The sequence below is a fragment of the Protopterus annectens genome, chromosome 10.part0, assembly GCF_019279795.1.
Source record: "Protopterus annectens isolate FY-2018-M chromosome 10.part0, PAN1.0, whole genome shotgun sequence".
Taxonomy (NCBI): Eukaryota; Metazoa; Chordata; order Ceratodontiformes; family Protopteridae; genus Protopterus; species Protopterus annectens.
Genome location: NC_056744.1, coordinates 354949009 through 354966191, shown reverse-complemented (window position 1 = coordinate 354966191; position 17183 = coordinate 354949009). Strand labels below are relative to the sequence as shown.

Sequence of the window (17183 nt, the reverse complement as noted above, 5' to 3'; positions counted from 1 at the left end):
CCACCATAAACACAATGTCTGATGAACAGTAGGAGAATAAAGCCAGGACCAAACACCATCACATACACAATGCCTGATGAACAGCACGTGAGACTGTGATGGAGTCTGAAAAGCAGTTTTTCTGTAGAGCATACGCTGGGCCACACTGCAGAGAAATATGGGTAAAATATGACAAATATGAAAGATGAGATAGTTAAGCAGATAAGGCTGACTTCAAATTTTCTGCTATGGTCTGAGCTACAGGCAAAAATAAAGAAACCACATTTTCAATATATAAACATGTAAGGTAGTATGCATACGTTTTAGTGGACAAATACTTTCTTTTACAACATAAAACTTTGCGAGGAAGTACAAATTTCGTAAAAGTTTCACAAGAGGCAAAACATAAAAGCAAGTGTAAAAAAGTACCTTATAAATACTGTATATTCAATAGGGGCACGTTAGGAGGACAGTAGTACACTGAAGCCCAAGGAAAACCATGGTAAGAGCACTCTGGAATGATCTTAGCTCGCTGATTGTATTTCATCATTTTTAACAGACTAGCACAGGAGGGCAGATGTCATGGTACAGTAATTCAGGAATTCTGTTCTGCATGATTAATAACCAATCTGTTCTCTGCAATACTGCACAAAGACAGTGTACATGCCAGTAGCACGATCTGGCATATTTTATTTTTGCACTCTTGCTTATTTTTTTTGGACAAAAAAAAAAAAAAAAAAAAAAAAACTAGGAGACTAATGCATCTCAACTGAAGTACACAAACTTTGGGCAGTGTCCTTCCAAAACACTGGGCAGAATCCAAAGGCACTTTTAAAATGAGGTGATTATATGAAAACTTAAGTCGGCAGTGTACCTGCAGTACAAGCATCTTCGCCATTTTAACTTACCTTGTGTGAGGAATGTGCTCAGCAGCTGTTCAGTAGCAACAGGCTTGATCTCTGTCCGCAGGTTCACAAACCTTCCAACAACCAATGGAGCACGACGAAAGCCAAGAATCCTGGGAGAACAGGAAAAACATGGTCACTCAAAGAAAGAGTTGGTAATGAATATTAACAGTGGTAATGTACTTTAGCTTCTACTAGAATGTGCACAGACAAATTACAGAGTTCATAAGCATTACCAGTGTTACGATCACAGATGGGCATGACAAAAAATATTTTACTAGCAAGCCAAGAGCAGAACTGTAAGAAAACCAAATCCCTCTTTCCTGCTCCATCGCAATTGGAGACTAATTAAAGTATTCAGAATAAATGAGAATGAACACACGGGTTTCGACATTCCTCAAATTTATTCATAAAAGAACCACCTGTAATTTTTTTCTGTAATTACTTTTTTCTTGAAGCCAAATAAGTTTATATTACTTAAGAATAAGAAAACAAACATCTTACAATAAAGAAAAAGGGGGTGGAGAGGATGGCTTATGAGAACAGCAAAGAAAAACACAGCTGTATGAAGGTCAAAGCATGAATTAATTGGGGGGGGGGGACAGCCATAATACAATTTGTTATATTACACTGAAAAGGACAGATAGACTCAATAAGTTAAACTGCTGGAACAGACGGTAACACGACTGGGAAAAAAAAAACAGATATCAGGGAAAAATTCATCCGTTTTCACACAGCAAGAAATCTAGACAGCAAATAAGAGAAAATACCATAAAAGAATGTACTGAACTAGACAGAGACGAATACAGTGAGGAAAGGAGCCCAGTATGCTGAGAGATGACAAGGCACAGAAGCCACATAAGCTGTAGTCTGACAGCTTTCAGTACTGCTTGCAGCGCTTCCATAAAGGCTACAGAACCTTTCCTAAAACTTCAGGGTGGTACCACAGCCAATTCAAGGGTGAGGTGGTGGGGGAAATGATCAGCATATGAAACTGTGGCTATACTAAAAAATAAAAACGTGTTAAATTGTTACATGACCATCTGAAGTTCTGCAGAGAGGAATAAGGAATGTTACTAGTCTTGTAGCCATCCTTAAATTTCAACACTTGTGTACTGTGACACGTTCTGTGCACTCCCTGGGTGCAAACTTATGGTGCAGTACAGCACCAACTTAGCATGTAATACACTGAACCCCCAAATTATTACATGCCAAGTTATTACCATGTGTGTAAGAGACATGGTAATAACTTGGCATGTAATACATTGAACCCCCAAATAATAACCAAGTCTCTTACACACATATATGTACTTTTATTACAGGAATGTCACTACAGCTGTACACCTGCTTACCACATTGTGGCTGGGGGTGTTGGTATGCATGTGCACAGCAAAGAAACTGTGACCGCAGCAACAACCAACCAGTTTGTAATGTCAGTTAGTTACTCCAGTTACCTGTGTAACCAGGTGGTGTATGATGCGTGTTGTACTTGTATAACCTAGCCATGCAAAGGTAATTAGTATGACTGACACTCAAACACTGGTTAGTAGACGAGACTGGAAACACTGAGCATATTTGCTTAAACTTGTGTCGCTTTCCTGTGCTTGCCCTGCTTAGAATTTGGCAACTCAGATAACTGAAGAGCGGATATTAAATGAAACACTCAATCTACTTGTTTGTACTTAAAATAGGCGATAGTAATATTCAGTAAAGGGCTCAGATGACACAGTGTGCTAATCACAACACCAGGATTTCACTAAACACTGTTCTGAACTGTGCTTCTGCAACTGAAACACCTTGGTAAATATGAATGGTTTATTTCACTTCATATCCTAACTAGTTTGACAGGATACTAAAAGCAAGTGACATTCAACAATAGCAAGTTTAAATATTTACTGAACATTTTAAATGACAATAACCTGTTCAAACAATACAGCTTTATCTTCAAAATATTTCTGATGTCACTAAGGAATACAGTAAAACTGTGTGCCCATATTCTTCAAGTTATTCTTTTTATTAAAATACTGGAGATTTAGAAATGCTAATAATTAAATCCAATCAAAAGAGAAGCTACAAAAATATTATGGCTCGATGAATATGATGAAAGCTGAAACTAGAGCGATTCAATATAAATTGCAACATAAGTAGAAAGTTTAAAACTAATACTGAGCAAGACAGTTAAGCTCCCCTAAACTGTTAATGGCATGCTTGAGGGAAAGAAAGCAATCTATGGCTATTTTAAGATTAAAAGATAAAGAATCTATTACAGGACACACTGGAAAAGCAATGACATTATGACAAAATTATAAGCAAATGCATGAGATGACAAGCAGCAAAATTCAGACCACTGGGATGCTTTTCAAGGGAAAATCCAGTAGTGAGCATTCAAGGCCCAAAAAAGAGCATAAATAAACCTAATCTATCCAAGTGGTCAAAGGGGCCATAGCAGCTCTAAAAGCAGGGAAGGCACTAGAGCCAGATGACCCGCCCAATAGACATGCACAATATGTTAAGTAACAGGATTGCAACAGGCAGTTCTATTAAATTTAACAGCAGAAAAGAGATGCTTCCGATGCAGATTATGCTAGCCAGTATAATTACATTTTACAAACGGGGGAAAGACCTACAACAACCTCATAACCACCAGACACAATCTTTTCACTTCCAGCTGAAACAAAAATGTACTAGCCAAAACTATGGCTTGTAAGCTTGAAATACTTCCCTCATTGGTGGGTGACATCCAGCACAGGATTTGTACTCGAAAGACCCTGCCCTCCCATATCTGTTGATTTTGTATAAACATGAAGGAGACCGGGAGGCACAGCTGTATCTGATTGGCAGTCCTATTTACCAATATTAACAAGCGGTTTAACACTTTTGAATTCCATACTATATAAAATTCTATTTTAATGTTTGGTAATAACAATGGTGTGTGTTATAAAAGTTTGGTGCAAATGCTCTTTACTCCAAAAGGAGTAATTAGGAGTTATGTGCTTACAATTACTTGGTATACGTGCGGTCTTTCATTCTTCCTCACTGATGGATTACAGATCTAATCCTTGGATCCGACTCTGCTGCATTTTGCATACTTCAGATGCTAATCTTGAGCTCCTTCCTCTTCCCATAATGCACCATATCACCTTTAACTCCTCAGATCAAGTTTGCTGCCTATGTTTACAGACTTACAGGAACAGAACATATAAGAAGGAATTCTGACTGAAACCTTGGTACTCAAAGTTCCCACAATATCCAATATCCTTCTAGAAAATACAAGGCCGGGGGATGGCTGGGAGTGAAGGCGAGAAAGAATGAAGGAAAACACAAATACAAAGTTATAAGTACACAGCTCTCAAATATGATTATGTCCTTTTCATTCTTCCTCAATGATGGGTAGAGTCGCCACTTACACAATTCCTGGGAGGTCCTCAAGGAAGGATATGCCAGAGCACTGTTAAACCAAAGGAAGGCCTGTTTCTGGAGACAATGTTTCCAATGCTTCACAAGAGTACGAGAAAAAAAAACAGTTACTGTAGGAGAGATATTGCATGAAAAAATATAGGAGGGTTAATAAGGTACTCATAGATTCGACAGCATGACTCTAGGATGATGAGGCAATTTCAGACTACTTCATAAATGAATCAGCAAAATACAGGTCAGTAGTCTAATTGACCAGGATTATATATGGCACTACTTAAACTCACGCAAATAGAAGGAAAGGGAAACAAACAGCTGGTCAGATTTTTCTGTGCTTTTGTTCCCAGAAAAAAAAAAAAAAAAAAAAAACACAACTGACAATTCAGAAAGGAAGATAAATATTGACCAATGACTATATCAATTTTATTTTCCACTGTAAAAAAGGAACTTCTCGTGGAGAAGGAAGGTAAAATGGCTATTGACCTGGTAGAGGCGCTTTGGGAGGATGAGGCAATATCAACTTTCTTAATGAACAGAAATACCATCTGTAATCCATTCAGGTATTGTGACTGGAAACTGCTTGACCTAACCTGATCACAATTTCTGTATTTTTTTTTTTTTTTTTTTTTTTTTTTGGAAGTATTTGCCTTTATCACAATGGTTTGGAAAACAGACCAGTAACCGAATTGATTTTGTGGCTACTTCTGGCATAAAGGCAGGGCTAGTACCTAGTCGAGTTCCTATGAATTCCAGACTTTTTTATGGAAGTCAAAGTTGATTTAGCCAGATTTATGGTGATACCTAGAGACCTGGAAATCTGAAGCAAATAATCCCCGGCTTGGAGAAGTTGATGCCTTGTTGAGACATAAGAGCCAATCGTCCAAACAGGGAAACACCTGGAATCCTTTCAGCCTCAGGTGAGCTGCCACAACTGCCATACATTTGATGAACACCATGGTGGGGTGGGGGGAGGGCTGTGGTAAGCCCAAAGGGTAGTGTTCTGAATTGGTAGTGGTTGGCCCACAGCCAAAAATACAAATGTCTCCAAGAGTGCCTCTGTATTCTGATGTGATCATACATATCCTCGAGATCCATAGAGCCCATCCAATTGTCCTTGCTCAGAAGAGGCACGATGGATTGAACCATAGATGATCAGAACTTCCGGCTTCTTTACAAACTGATACAGACTGCTTAGACCCAGAATTGGTTTCAAGTCCCCTGTTTTCTTTGGCACCAAAAAAGTGCGGGAGTAAGTTCAGAGTCCTATCTTTTTTTTCCTGGTTGGGACCCCTTGGATGACGTTTGTGTAGCAGCTTGAACTTCTTGAGCCGTTCACTCCCTCTGGATGGTGGTAGTTCAGGGAGTTTCTCCCTGGTTTCAGGAGGTGGATGGGGGGGGGATGGAAATATAACACCCTCTGGATATATCCACTCCATCAGCTGACCTCTTCCCAGATGAATACCTTCAAATGGCAGCTGGAGTGTTTGCCTACCCTGTTTCCATCTTAATTAACAGAACCATTACAGAAAGTTCCATCCCATCCCTCTGGAAAGTCTCATATTATCCCACTGCACAAGGGTGGGAACTCAAATGAACTCTCAAACTTCTGCCCCATAGCCCTACTTTCCCCCTTAGCAAAAATTATGGAGAGATGTATTCACAGTCAACTACTTGATCATCTCCTCCAAAACCACCTGCTAGTTGACTGCCAGCATGGTTTCAGGCCTTTCCATAGTACAACTGCTCTACTATCCTTTTCTGACTGCATTATAACAGCTTGCTGTCCTCAGCCCTCTTTATTGACCTCTCAAAAGCATTTGATATGGTTAATCATCAATTACTGTTAAACTCACTCAAATCACTTTCACTAGATACCCAGACAGTTAACTGGTTCAAGTCCTATCTAAGAAATAGTTTATTTTCCCAGAGGACTGCTTGTTGTTTATTTTCCCAGAGCACTGCTTGTTGTCTATCTACTCTACTAGAACTCTTGGGAGTCCCACAAGGCTCTATTCTGGGACCCATCCTCTTCACTATTTTTAGAAATGATCTGAAAATCTCCCTTCTACAAACCACCTGCATACAATATGCAAACGACTCGACATTAATATGTTCAGCCTCCTCGCCTGCTGGACTTCATTCGAGTACCCAAGCAGTATTTACTTAGTTGAAAACTGGTTCCATCAATGCTGTCTCCTCTTTAACCCCAAAAAAATTAAATTGGTACTATTCTCTCCCACTCAGAAGTCTCCTGCTATCAACTTCACAATTACATCTAATAATGGTACTGTAATAACTCCAGACACAACCACCAGACTTTTAGGTGCAACAATTGATCATAATCTAAAAACTTCGACACACATCAACCTAACCATTAAATCAGTTAATAAAAAGCTTGGTTTCCTCTACAGACTTAAATCCTATCTCACACCTCTAGCTAGGACTACTATTGCCCGAACCCACTTAAATTGCCACCCTTCTCTATGCATCCTCAATCTATACCAACTTATCCAAAAATAATCTTCATAATTTTGAAACAGCCTATAATAACATAGCTAGATTTGCCACTGGTGCCCCTTTATGAACCCACCACTGCCAAAATCTTAAATTGCTAGGATGGCTGTTATTGCAAAGCCAGATTCTTTTCCAGCAATTTACTACTATACACAAGATCTTACACCATCCCACAGATACACCCATACTCTCTACCCTCATCTGCCCATATAAAAATCTAACAACCCTTCGATCAGCTAATAAGGTACTAGTGGCTACCCTAAAGTCCAACAACAAATCTGGAGATAGCTTGTCCTCAAACTCTATTGGTAACTCTTGGAACACTCTTCCAAATGAACAGCCCTTTCTTTTACCCACTTTTCAAGAAGCAATTAAGAATCTTCCTTAAAGCCCAATGGCTTTGCCCATGCACAAATCCTGACTCCCCTAGCAGGACCATTCTTTACTCTCTATCTTTAACATGCTATTTCAGGTGCTCTGATATCCATTAATTCCTACTGTAGTAGCTCACCTCCTAAGGTTTGGTAAACTTTATAAACAACGTTACCTAAAAAAAAAAAATTTTACTAATCCTTTTACTCAAAAATGTTAACTTATTTAGTTGGGTATGCTGGTATGTTACTGTAACAGTACTATATAAATGTTCCTGTATTTGAAATGTTTTACCTATCTGACATTATCTGTATTGTATAGGGTCAAGATTTCAGTCTTGTAAATTGTCTCTGGAAAGAGGATGGAGGACAAGGAGACCTGGTGGTGGAATGTAGTAGTACAGGAGAGTATACAGAGAAAGGTTGGCGAAGAAGAAGTGGGCTTGTCAGAGAGATGAAGAAAGTAGATAAGAGTATATGGAGATGAGGTGCATGGCAAAGAGAGAGGTGGCGAAGGCTAAGGATAAGGCGTATGAAGAGTTGCATAAAAGGTTGGACACTAAGGAGGGAGAAAAGGAACTGTACCTATTGGCTAGACAGAGGGACCGAGCTAGGAAAGATGTGCAGCAGGTAAAGGTGACAAAGGATAATGAGGGAAACATACTCACAAGCGAGGAGAGAGTGTGTTGAGCAGATGGAAAGAGTACTTTGAGGGGCTGATGAATGAAGAGAATGAGAGGAAGAGAAGGTTGGATGATGTGCGGATAGTGAATCAGGAAGTACAATGGATTATCAAGGAGGAAGTAAGGATGGCTATGAAGAGGATGAAGAACGGAAAGGCTGTTGGCCCAGATGACACACCTGTGGAAGCATGGAGGTGTTTAGGTGAAATGGCAGTGGAGCTTTTAAACTAGATTGTTTAATGAAATCTTGGAAAGTGAGAGGATGCCTGAGGAATGGAGAAAAAGTGTTTTGGTACTGATTTTTAAGAATAAGGGTGATGTGCAGAGCTGTAGTAACTACAGAGGGATTAAACTGATCAGTCACAGCATGAACTTATGGGAAAGAGTAATGGACGCTAGGTTAAGAAGGGAGGTGATGATTAGTGATTAGCAGTATGGTTTCATGCCAGGAAAGAGCACTACAGATGTAATGTTTGCTCAGAGAGTGTTGATGGAGAAGTACAGAGAAGATCAGAAGGAGTTGCATTGTGTCTTTGTGGATTTAGAGAAAGCATATGACAGGGTGCCTAGAGAGGAGTTGTGGTATTGTATGAGGAAGTCGGGAATGTCAGAGAAGTATGTAAGAGTGGTACAAGATATGTACGAGGGTAGTGTGACAGAGGTGCGATCTGCGGTGGGAGTGACAGATGCGTTTAAGGTGGAGGTGGGATTACATCAAGGATCAGCTCTGAGCCCTTTCTTATTTGCAATGGGGATGGACAGGTTGACAGGCTAGATCAGACAGGAGTCCCCGTGGACTATGATGCTTGCAGATGACGTTGTGATCTGTAGTGAGAGTAGGGAACAGGTGGAGACAACCCTGGAGAGGTGGAGATATGCTCTAGAGGGAAGAGGAATGAAGGTCAGCAGGACTAAGACAGAATATATGTGTGTGAATGAGAGGAAGGATAGAGGAATGGTGAGGTTGCAGGGAGTAGAGGTGGTGAAGGTGAATGAGTTTAAGTACTTGGGATCAACAGTTCAGAGTAATGGTGAGTGTGGAAGAGAGGTGAAGAAGAGAGTACAGGCAGGATGGAGTGGGTGGAGAAGAGTGTCAGGAGTAATTTATGACAGACTAGTACCAGTAAGAGTGAAAGGGAAGGTCTACAAGAGGGTAGTGAGACCAGCTATGTTATACGGGTTGGAGACAGTGGCATTGACAAAAAGGCAGGAGTCAGAGCTTGACGTGGCAGAGTTGAAGATGTTAAGATTTGCACTGGGTGTGACTAGGATGGACAGGATTAGGAATAAGTATATTAGAGGGACAGCCCAGGTTGGAAGGTTTGGAGACAAAGCCAGAGAGGCAAGATTACGTTGGTTTGGACATGTGCTGAGGAGGGATGCAGAGTATATTGGGAAAAAGATGCTAAGGATGAAGCTGCCAGGTAACAGGAAAAGAGGAAGGCCTAAGATAAGGTTTATGGATGTGGTGAGAGAGGATATGCAGGTGGTTGGTGTGACAGAGCAAGATGCAGAGGACAGGAGGAAATGGAAACAGTTGATCTGCTATGGAGACCCCTAGCGGGAGCAGCCGAAAGAAGAAGAAGAAATTGTCTTAATGTGGAGCTTTTCTTCCCGGGCCTCTGCTGAAAATGGACATACATCCAGTCGGACTATCCCAGTCAACAAATGTAAAATAAATAATTAAATAAAATATAATGCTTAGCCCCCAAGTGTTTCTTGTAAGCTCTGTCTAGGCATCTAGGTGTAGAGAACGACCACCCCCGACTACCTCCAGAGATGAGCAGTCGGGCAATGCTTCAGGAACACTGATGGGGCCTGTCAGAGAAGGATTCTCTGAAGCCCTGATTCTGTGGACCCCCTTGGCCGCAGGGTGACATCTCCAACTGAAAATTACTCTTCTGCCTTTGGAGAAAGTATCCTCATGCAGGTCTGAAAAGGTCCCCGAAATTTCTGGTACCATGTCCTCTTCCCCCCTCGCTGGTTTCTAGAAAAAAAAAAAACTGGGTCTGCTGGGGGAGGGTAGAAAAACTCGATTCCCACAGCAGACAAGAGTGTATTTTTACTGTTCACTGTGGGTGGGAGTGTCTTTCACTGAAGGCCCAGACAAGAGGAGCCATCTAAGGGGTAGGGTGGGGGTGGGGCTTCAACAAAGGACATCTTAAAGGGTTCCACAAAGCCATATAGTCTCATGCGTACATGGAAAGGAGGCTCGGTTTTGTTTCAGAGCTTGAATGTTAGAGAGGGGAAAAGGACTTTGTAGTGGGAATCCTGTAGAGGAGGAATGGATACAGGAATAATTGAGCCTAACCAAAACAAAGATCTTGTGTCTGCAGATTCAGCCCAAATCCTAGGTCAGACAGACCAGAATCAGAGAAACACCTCCAAGAAATTAGGACAGAGTGAAAGGGGGACAAAGTAAGATTACGGACTTGCTAGAATAACAGGATTAATATTATCATGTGTTCCTCGAGGATATGAGGACTGGAACTGAATGTTTATTCATATTTATCAAATTAAAAGCTCAGCCCAAAAAGGGAAGGTAAGAATCTGGATATTTGAGGGGTACTGGATAAAACAACAGGATTTGTGTTGGAAGCAAATTCTAAATGACAACTGACAGCAACAGATACTGGTACCGTCGAACCCAAGGGAAGCCTTTCATCTGAAGTGTGCAACTGTTTTATACTTCAGGATCTGAAGACACACTGCTCTCTCAGGGGACTAGCTTGTTGTAGGATCTTAAGCTTAGGATCAGGTTGAGGAAGCATCTGAACAGACTGGATGCTAAGGTTAAAAAGCAGAATTCAAAAAGTAACATTTTTCTTAAACTAAGGCATAAACTTAAGTCAGTCTCTCACAATAAACTGCAGTTCTGGTCCACACTGGTCAAGTAGTCACGGATCCCAGAACTGTCCAGCTCTTGAGTGGCATCAGACACACTTTGGATCCAAGTCTTAGCATCCAAACAGGATGAAGAGAAATGGTTGTAGTGATCAGATCTGATGGCAGGAGAAAGTGGTTTCTGAAGAAGTTTATGCAAATATCTGATCAAGGAGGTTATCCTGCAGCAACAGTCATAGACCATCGGATCAGAAGACCTTGGATCCGATGAAGATCAGTAGTCAAGTGGAAACACTCAAAGGGACCAAACCTGTCAGATCTGAGACGACTTAGGATCTGATGGAGGCCCTAGCAACTTTGGATCCACGACAGTCTTTTGTATAGTTTGTATGTTCCCTTCCTCTTACAGGGGGTTGAGCTCCTTGAGAAGCCAGATAAAAGGCCTTTATGGTGGATTGAATTTTGTAACATGGCAGATGAAGCAGCTTGTTAGCAACTTGGCTCTTCAGTCCACTGTGCTAGCTGAGGACTTAGTGACATAAAACAACCAACCTCCAAATCCATCCGGATCAGACAAGCTCAACGAAGCAATCCAGGACAACACAAGCTGTCCGCAGAGTCAAGTTTACAGCACCAAAAAATCCAGACAAGGCTAACAACTAATAAATTCTATTTTAAAGCCAGTGACTACAATCAAATCCTGCACCCTGTGAGGAAGGAATTTAACCATGACAACTGTTCACTTTTGTTACAATTTTCAATCTCCCATGTATTTCAGAAGTACACAGCTTTCTAATGCTCCCCTGTACTTCACCTAAATACAAAAAATGCAGTTTCATTTCCCATAAACGTATCTGTGCTCTGAAAGATACAAAGCATTCAAATCTTAGAACCGCAAGAAGAAACCAAATCTTAGAACCGTAAGAGGAAACCAACAGGCAAAAAGAAACTCCAGACAAACTGGACCATCCAGAGGCAGGTCCACGACACACTCCACAGTCCCATTCAGCCGCACAGAAAAAACCAAGAGCAAGATAAAGTTTAGTGCAATGAAATAAGAAAATTCAATCCCTACCAAACTGTTCCCAAACAAGCAGACAGGGGCAAACAGGACGGAGAAAAAACAATTCTGCATCTCAGTAACAAAGCTCATTACCTTAAACTCTGCACCAGACCAAACTCAGTCTGTCCACTGTCCACTGTCCAACTTTAACCACACTGAGTTGCAAAAAAAAAAAGTAAAGGACTAGACACGCTGTGAAGACACACTGTACAATGGAAAGTATCTACATCCACAGATCCAAAGCAAAAACAAGGTGAGCTTTGGTGAGGCTTGGGATCACTGATCAGCCATGTCCTTTGCTCAGGTGGGTTTTAAGTGGGGTGTTAGGGTTGGAGTTACTGTCTCATTGTTTTATACATGTCAAGCAGAGCGCCTCCTTGGCCCTCTTCAAAAGGAACCTTGACGATTGGATGGGAGAAAGGAAATTCACCCCGGGGATCACGTCAGTCGCCCTACTAGACAGGGGACCAGGGAAGAAATAGCCAAGGAATTGTTATGGCTAGACTTGTATAGGCCCTAGGGCCGACAGCCTAGTACCAACCTATGAACACTAACATAATAAAAAACAAGAGGGAGGATTTATATAAAAGGAAGACACATGAAAAATACGTTACAAGAAAAATAAAACTACAGAATCTTCTGTCTTGTCAGTCTGGCAGCAGACTAGATCTGACGAGGTACAGGTGGTGTGGTACATTATGGGAAAAGGGAGGAGCTCAAGATCAGGATCTGAAGTCTGGAAAATGCGTCAGAGTTGAACCAGAGGATCGGATCCATAACCTATCAGTGAGGAAAAATGAAAAGGAAATTATAACAAATAACTCGTGCTCGAAACCCTTCAAAATCCACAAGGGCATAAGGCAAGTATGCCCCCTGCTCCCTTATTTATTTATAAGTAGTGGCATCCCTTGATATTTACATTTAAGGACACTAATCTCAGTGAGGCATTTGGCTGTGCAACAAGACGTACAACTGGTCAGTCTGCAGATGACTATGTGCTCCCTGTGAATAACTTGCATCTTTGGTTACCCAAAACATTACAGATGGTTCAAGAATTTCAGATGCTATCAGGGCTTTCTATTAACTAGCATATATCAGCGCAACATCTGCCAAATCCACACTGTCAAGAGATGGAGCAAAGTCTCAACACAGCTAGGGGCTTAATATATGACAACATATACATATCTGTAAATTAAAATCTCCAGTAGCTATGCGATAATGGAAACCCTCAATCTTGGACATCTATCAAGGCACTGCAGTCAAAAATCAACTGCCTGGGCATGTCCAAAGCTATGGCTATTGGCTAAAATGTTTGCACTAACCATGTGCCTCTTTTGAAAATATCTATACTTGGCTAAATTTATTCCTGCTTTGACTACTCATCCATAAACAATAAAACTGCTAAAATGTTTGAGTTTACATGGGATAAACATCACCCTCAATAAACTAATCGCTTCAAAGCATTGCAGGGCCCCGAGAATCCCTGATATACTAAGATATTCACATTCTACAGATGGTCCAAGCCAGAACCAAACCCAGGCAGTTTCAGGTGCTCCTAGACTTGCATTTAGTAAAGGAGCAGCTGGATCAACACTCCTTGCAAGACAGCTGGAGGATCTGGGATGGGGTAGGGGTTGGAGAGTCAAGCTCCTATTGAAGAAAAGCTTAACACAGAGTTCATATAACACTTGGGCATGTATCATGCTGAACTATTAAGTCCAACTACAGGGCCAGTCGATTGTTTGGGATAGATGGCTGGATGGAGTTTTTGTATATGGGGTAAACATGGACTAGCAAAAGAATAAAACCTTTCCCTCAGCCTTGACAGAATGCAGGAAAAATGTTGACAGAGAACCCCTCAATGGAGGCAACACCAACAACTGAGGTGTCTAATTCATGTAACACTTACAGCACAAGACTGATTCTTATATACACTGGATTGGGACCCCCAGAAAAAGGTGGCTGAGCCAAAACTTTTAAAACGGCTCTGCAAAGCTCTAGAGGACTGCACCATGGATGTTTCTGACAAGGAGAGATGGAACTGGGCTAGCTACCTAATCATGTAGATTACAGTCAAGTAATGGCATCCCTTAATTATCACTACACAGGTCGCCTATAAGCCTACATTTCTTAACATTTACCCATTAAAAAAAAAATTCCTGGCATCAAACTCGTAAACATAGGCAGTCAGGAGGGTGGGCAATCACACAAGCTGGCATTATGGCAAAGCTGATGCAGACCACTTTCATTTGCTTGGGTCCTGCTGAGAGATTTACCAGCTTTAGACAAAGGTCCACAAAACATTGCTAGCTGCCAGATACCCAGTTCTACCAGGAGGGTATGGGCGTTACTGCTATTCAATCTACATGGCTTCTACAAGTCAGCGTGGTTATCAGCTACTCTCCTTCACTACTGGAAAAGAATTCCAGACACATATTAAATTGCTACACTGTTTCAGCAATCAGCTTTATAAAGCACTGCATCGAGAAGCTAGCTATGACGAGTTAAGTGAATATGGATGCATCTTTTTGTATCTTTGAATGGAATGTAAACAATACCAGGTAGCGTATCTTTGAATGGAATGTAAACAATACCAGGTAGCGTATCTTTGAATGGAATGTAAACAATACCAGGTAGCGTATCTTTGAATGGAATGTAAACAATACCAGGTAGCGTATCTTTGAATGGAATGTAAACAATACCAGGTAGCGTATCTTTGAATGGAATGTAAACAATACCAGGTAGCGTATCTTTGAATGGAATGTAAACAATACCAGGTAGCGTATCTTTGAATGGAATGTAAACAATACCAGGTAGCGTATCTTTGAATGGAATGTAAACAATACCAGGTAGCGTATCTTTGAATGGAATGTAAACAATACCAGGTAGCGTATCTTTGAATGGAATGTAAACAATACCAGGTAGCGTATCTTTGAATGGAATGTAAACAATACCAGGTAGCGTATCTTTGAATGGAATGTAAACAATACCAGGTAGCGTATCTTTGAATGGAATGTAAACAATACCAGGTAGCGTATCTTTGAATGGAATGTAAACAATACCAGGTAGCGTATCTTTGAATGGAATGTAAACAATACCAGGTAGCGTATCTTGGAATGGGACGTAAATAATACCAGGTACCGTATCTTTGAATGGGACGTAAATAATACCAGGTACCGTATCTTTGAATGGGACGTAAATAATACCAGGTACCGTATCTTTGAATGGGACGTAAATAATACCAGGTACCGTATCTTTGAATGGGACGTAAACAATACCAGGTACCGTATCTTTGAATGGGACGTAAACAATACCAGGTACCGTATCTTTGAATGGAATGTAAATAATACCAGGTACCGTATCTTTGAATGGAATGTAAATAATACCAGGTACCGTATCTTTGAATGGAATGTAAATAATACCAGGTACCGTATCTTTGAATGGAATGTAAATAATACCAGGTACCGTATCTTTGAATGGAATGTAAACAATACCAGGTACCGTATCTTTGAATGGAATGTAAATAATACCAGGTACCGTATCTTGGAATGGAATGTAAATAATACCAGGTACCGTATCTTGGAATGGAACGTAAATAATACCAGGTACCGTATCTTTGAATGGGACGTAAATAATACCAGGTACCGTATCTTTGAATGGGACGTAAATAATACCAGGTACCGTATCTTTGAATGGGACGTAAATAATACCAGGTACCGTATCTTAGAATGGGATGTAAATACCAGGTACTGTATCTTAGAATGGGATGTAAATACCAGGTACTGTATCTGAATGGAATGTAAATACCAGGTAATGTTTAGCTTCTTTGTTACTTTATCTTTACCACTATGTGGGATCTTGTAATATGAATCCTGGAAAATTTATTTTTCTTTTATTTATCCTCTTTTTGACCGGGTTAGTTCTGCTAGTCTAGTGGGCACTTTTCAAGGGGGGGCCCAAGGTGGAACTTACACTACCAGACGAAGTTTGGTCAGTGCACTGGGGAACTTGTATACAGTTACAGAATTGTTATACTATAACACTGAAAATTCTACTGTCTCAAACGATTGTTCTTTAAGTGTAACTGTCAAAATATGTATTTACCATGTGATGGTCTGAGCTTCGTTACTAACTTCAACTGTAATAATTTGCATTTATTATGTGATCCAATTTCTCCGATTGTTTCACTAATGTTTGAAATACTATTGTGAAACTTTTCTCCCCGGGCCTCTGCTGAAAATGGCAACTTGCCCAGTCAGACTTCCCCGGTAAACAAATGTTAAATAAAAATAAACTTCCCCTAAACAAATGTTAAATAAAAATAAACTTCCCCTAAACAAATGTTAAATAAAAATAAACTTCCCCTAATCTTTTTCACTAAGTCCATGGGATATTTTACTACTTTTACATCCACCTCAGCTACAAACTCAAGCAGAAGGTATCCCAGTTTCATGTCTTATTCCAAAGGACGAAACACTTGATAGTGCAGCAACCCCACACTCCCATGCTGCACTGCAGCGTCAACAGTCCATCTACCTGGTGTGGGAAATGAGTGTTGGGGATATTAGAAGGAAATGCATCAGCACCCTTCAGCAATTACACGCTGTGCTGCATAAGATTAAGTTACATACACAAACTCGTTACTGAAAGCTTAAACTGCATTCGTATTTGTACAAAAAGACTTTCAATATGCAATGAAGTTATAAAGCAAACCAGGATCGCCAGATAAACACCACTACGGCACAAGAGATGCAGCTTACTAGTTATAACATATTGCTGCTCAGTCTCTAAACTGTGGGACTTGTTCTAGCTAACTATATATATTAACTCTAGGATAGCACTACAGTGGGGAAAAGGGCATATACATTTTTTTTGCCCAACAGTACTTAGATTCAGTGATTTGAGCTTTCAGTGATTCTTTTGAGGGTGAATTGAAATTCAGTGAAATGGGTTTTCAGTGAATCAAAGTAGACCCGTGTATACATATGTATTTATGCAACTGCACAGTGCATATTCAGCACCCATCAGTAAGGTTTTAAATACTTTTCACCTGCTTACAATGAAAAAGGTGCACTTATTTATGCTTTTTATGTGGTGGCATCTCCATGGGTTGAGATGATGCAATACACAAATGAAACAAAACTTATACCTGTCCAGATGAAAGGCTGCTACTTCAGCATTGTGCCTGTCATATCCAGCATAAGGTTCACCTTCTACAATATAATCTCTGCTATACCTGGGAAAAGAAACAAAACAGAATTTTGTATAATGTTGCTTCTCATTCAACCAGACATAATAGTCCTGAAATTTTCACATGCCAGCAGTCAAAGCTTAACATTTTTCCATCCTTTTAACACAGTCTCCCCTAATCTTGTACAACCTCAATAAATTAACGTCTAAAAGAAAACCG

The 17183-nt window shown here is 40.5% G+C and overlaps 1 protein-coding gene across 5 annotated transcripts in view; it reads right to left on the bottom strand.

Moving 5' to 3' along the window:
* The window catches only part of FAM20B (FAM20B glycosaminoglycan xylosylkinase), a 381708-nt gene that overhangs the window by 196163 nt on the left and 168362 nt on the right, over positions 1-17183 (bottom strand). For all 5 annotated transcript variants that reach the window (XM_044085258.1, XM_044085253.1, XM_044085257.1 and 2 more), the window contains exons 4-5: positions 16923-17009; positions 888-997 (exon numbers count right to left, since the gene is read on the bottom strand). In XM_044085258.1, coding sequence (XP_043941193.1) covers positions 888-997; positions 16923-17009 — 197 coding nt within the window. The remainder of the gene's footprint in view (positions 1-887; positions 998-16922; positions 17010-17183) is intronic.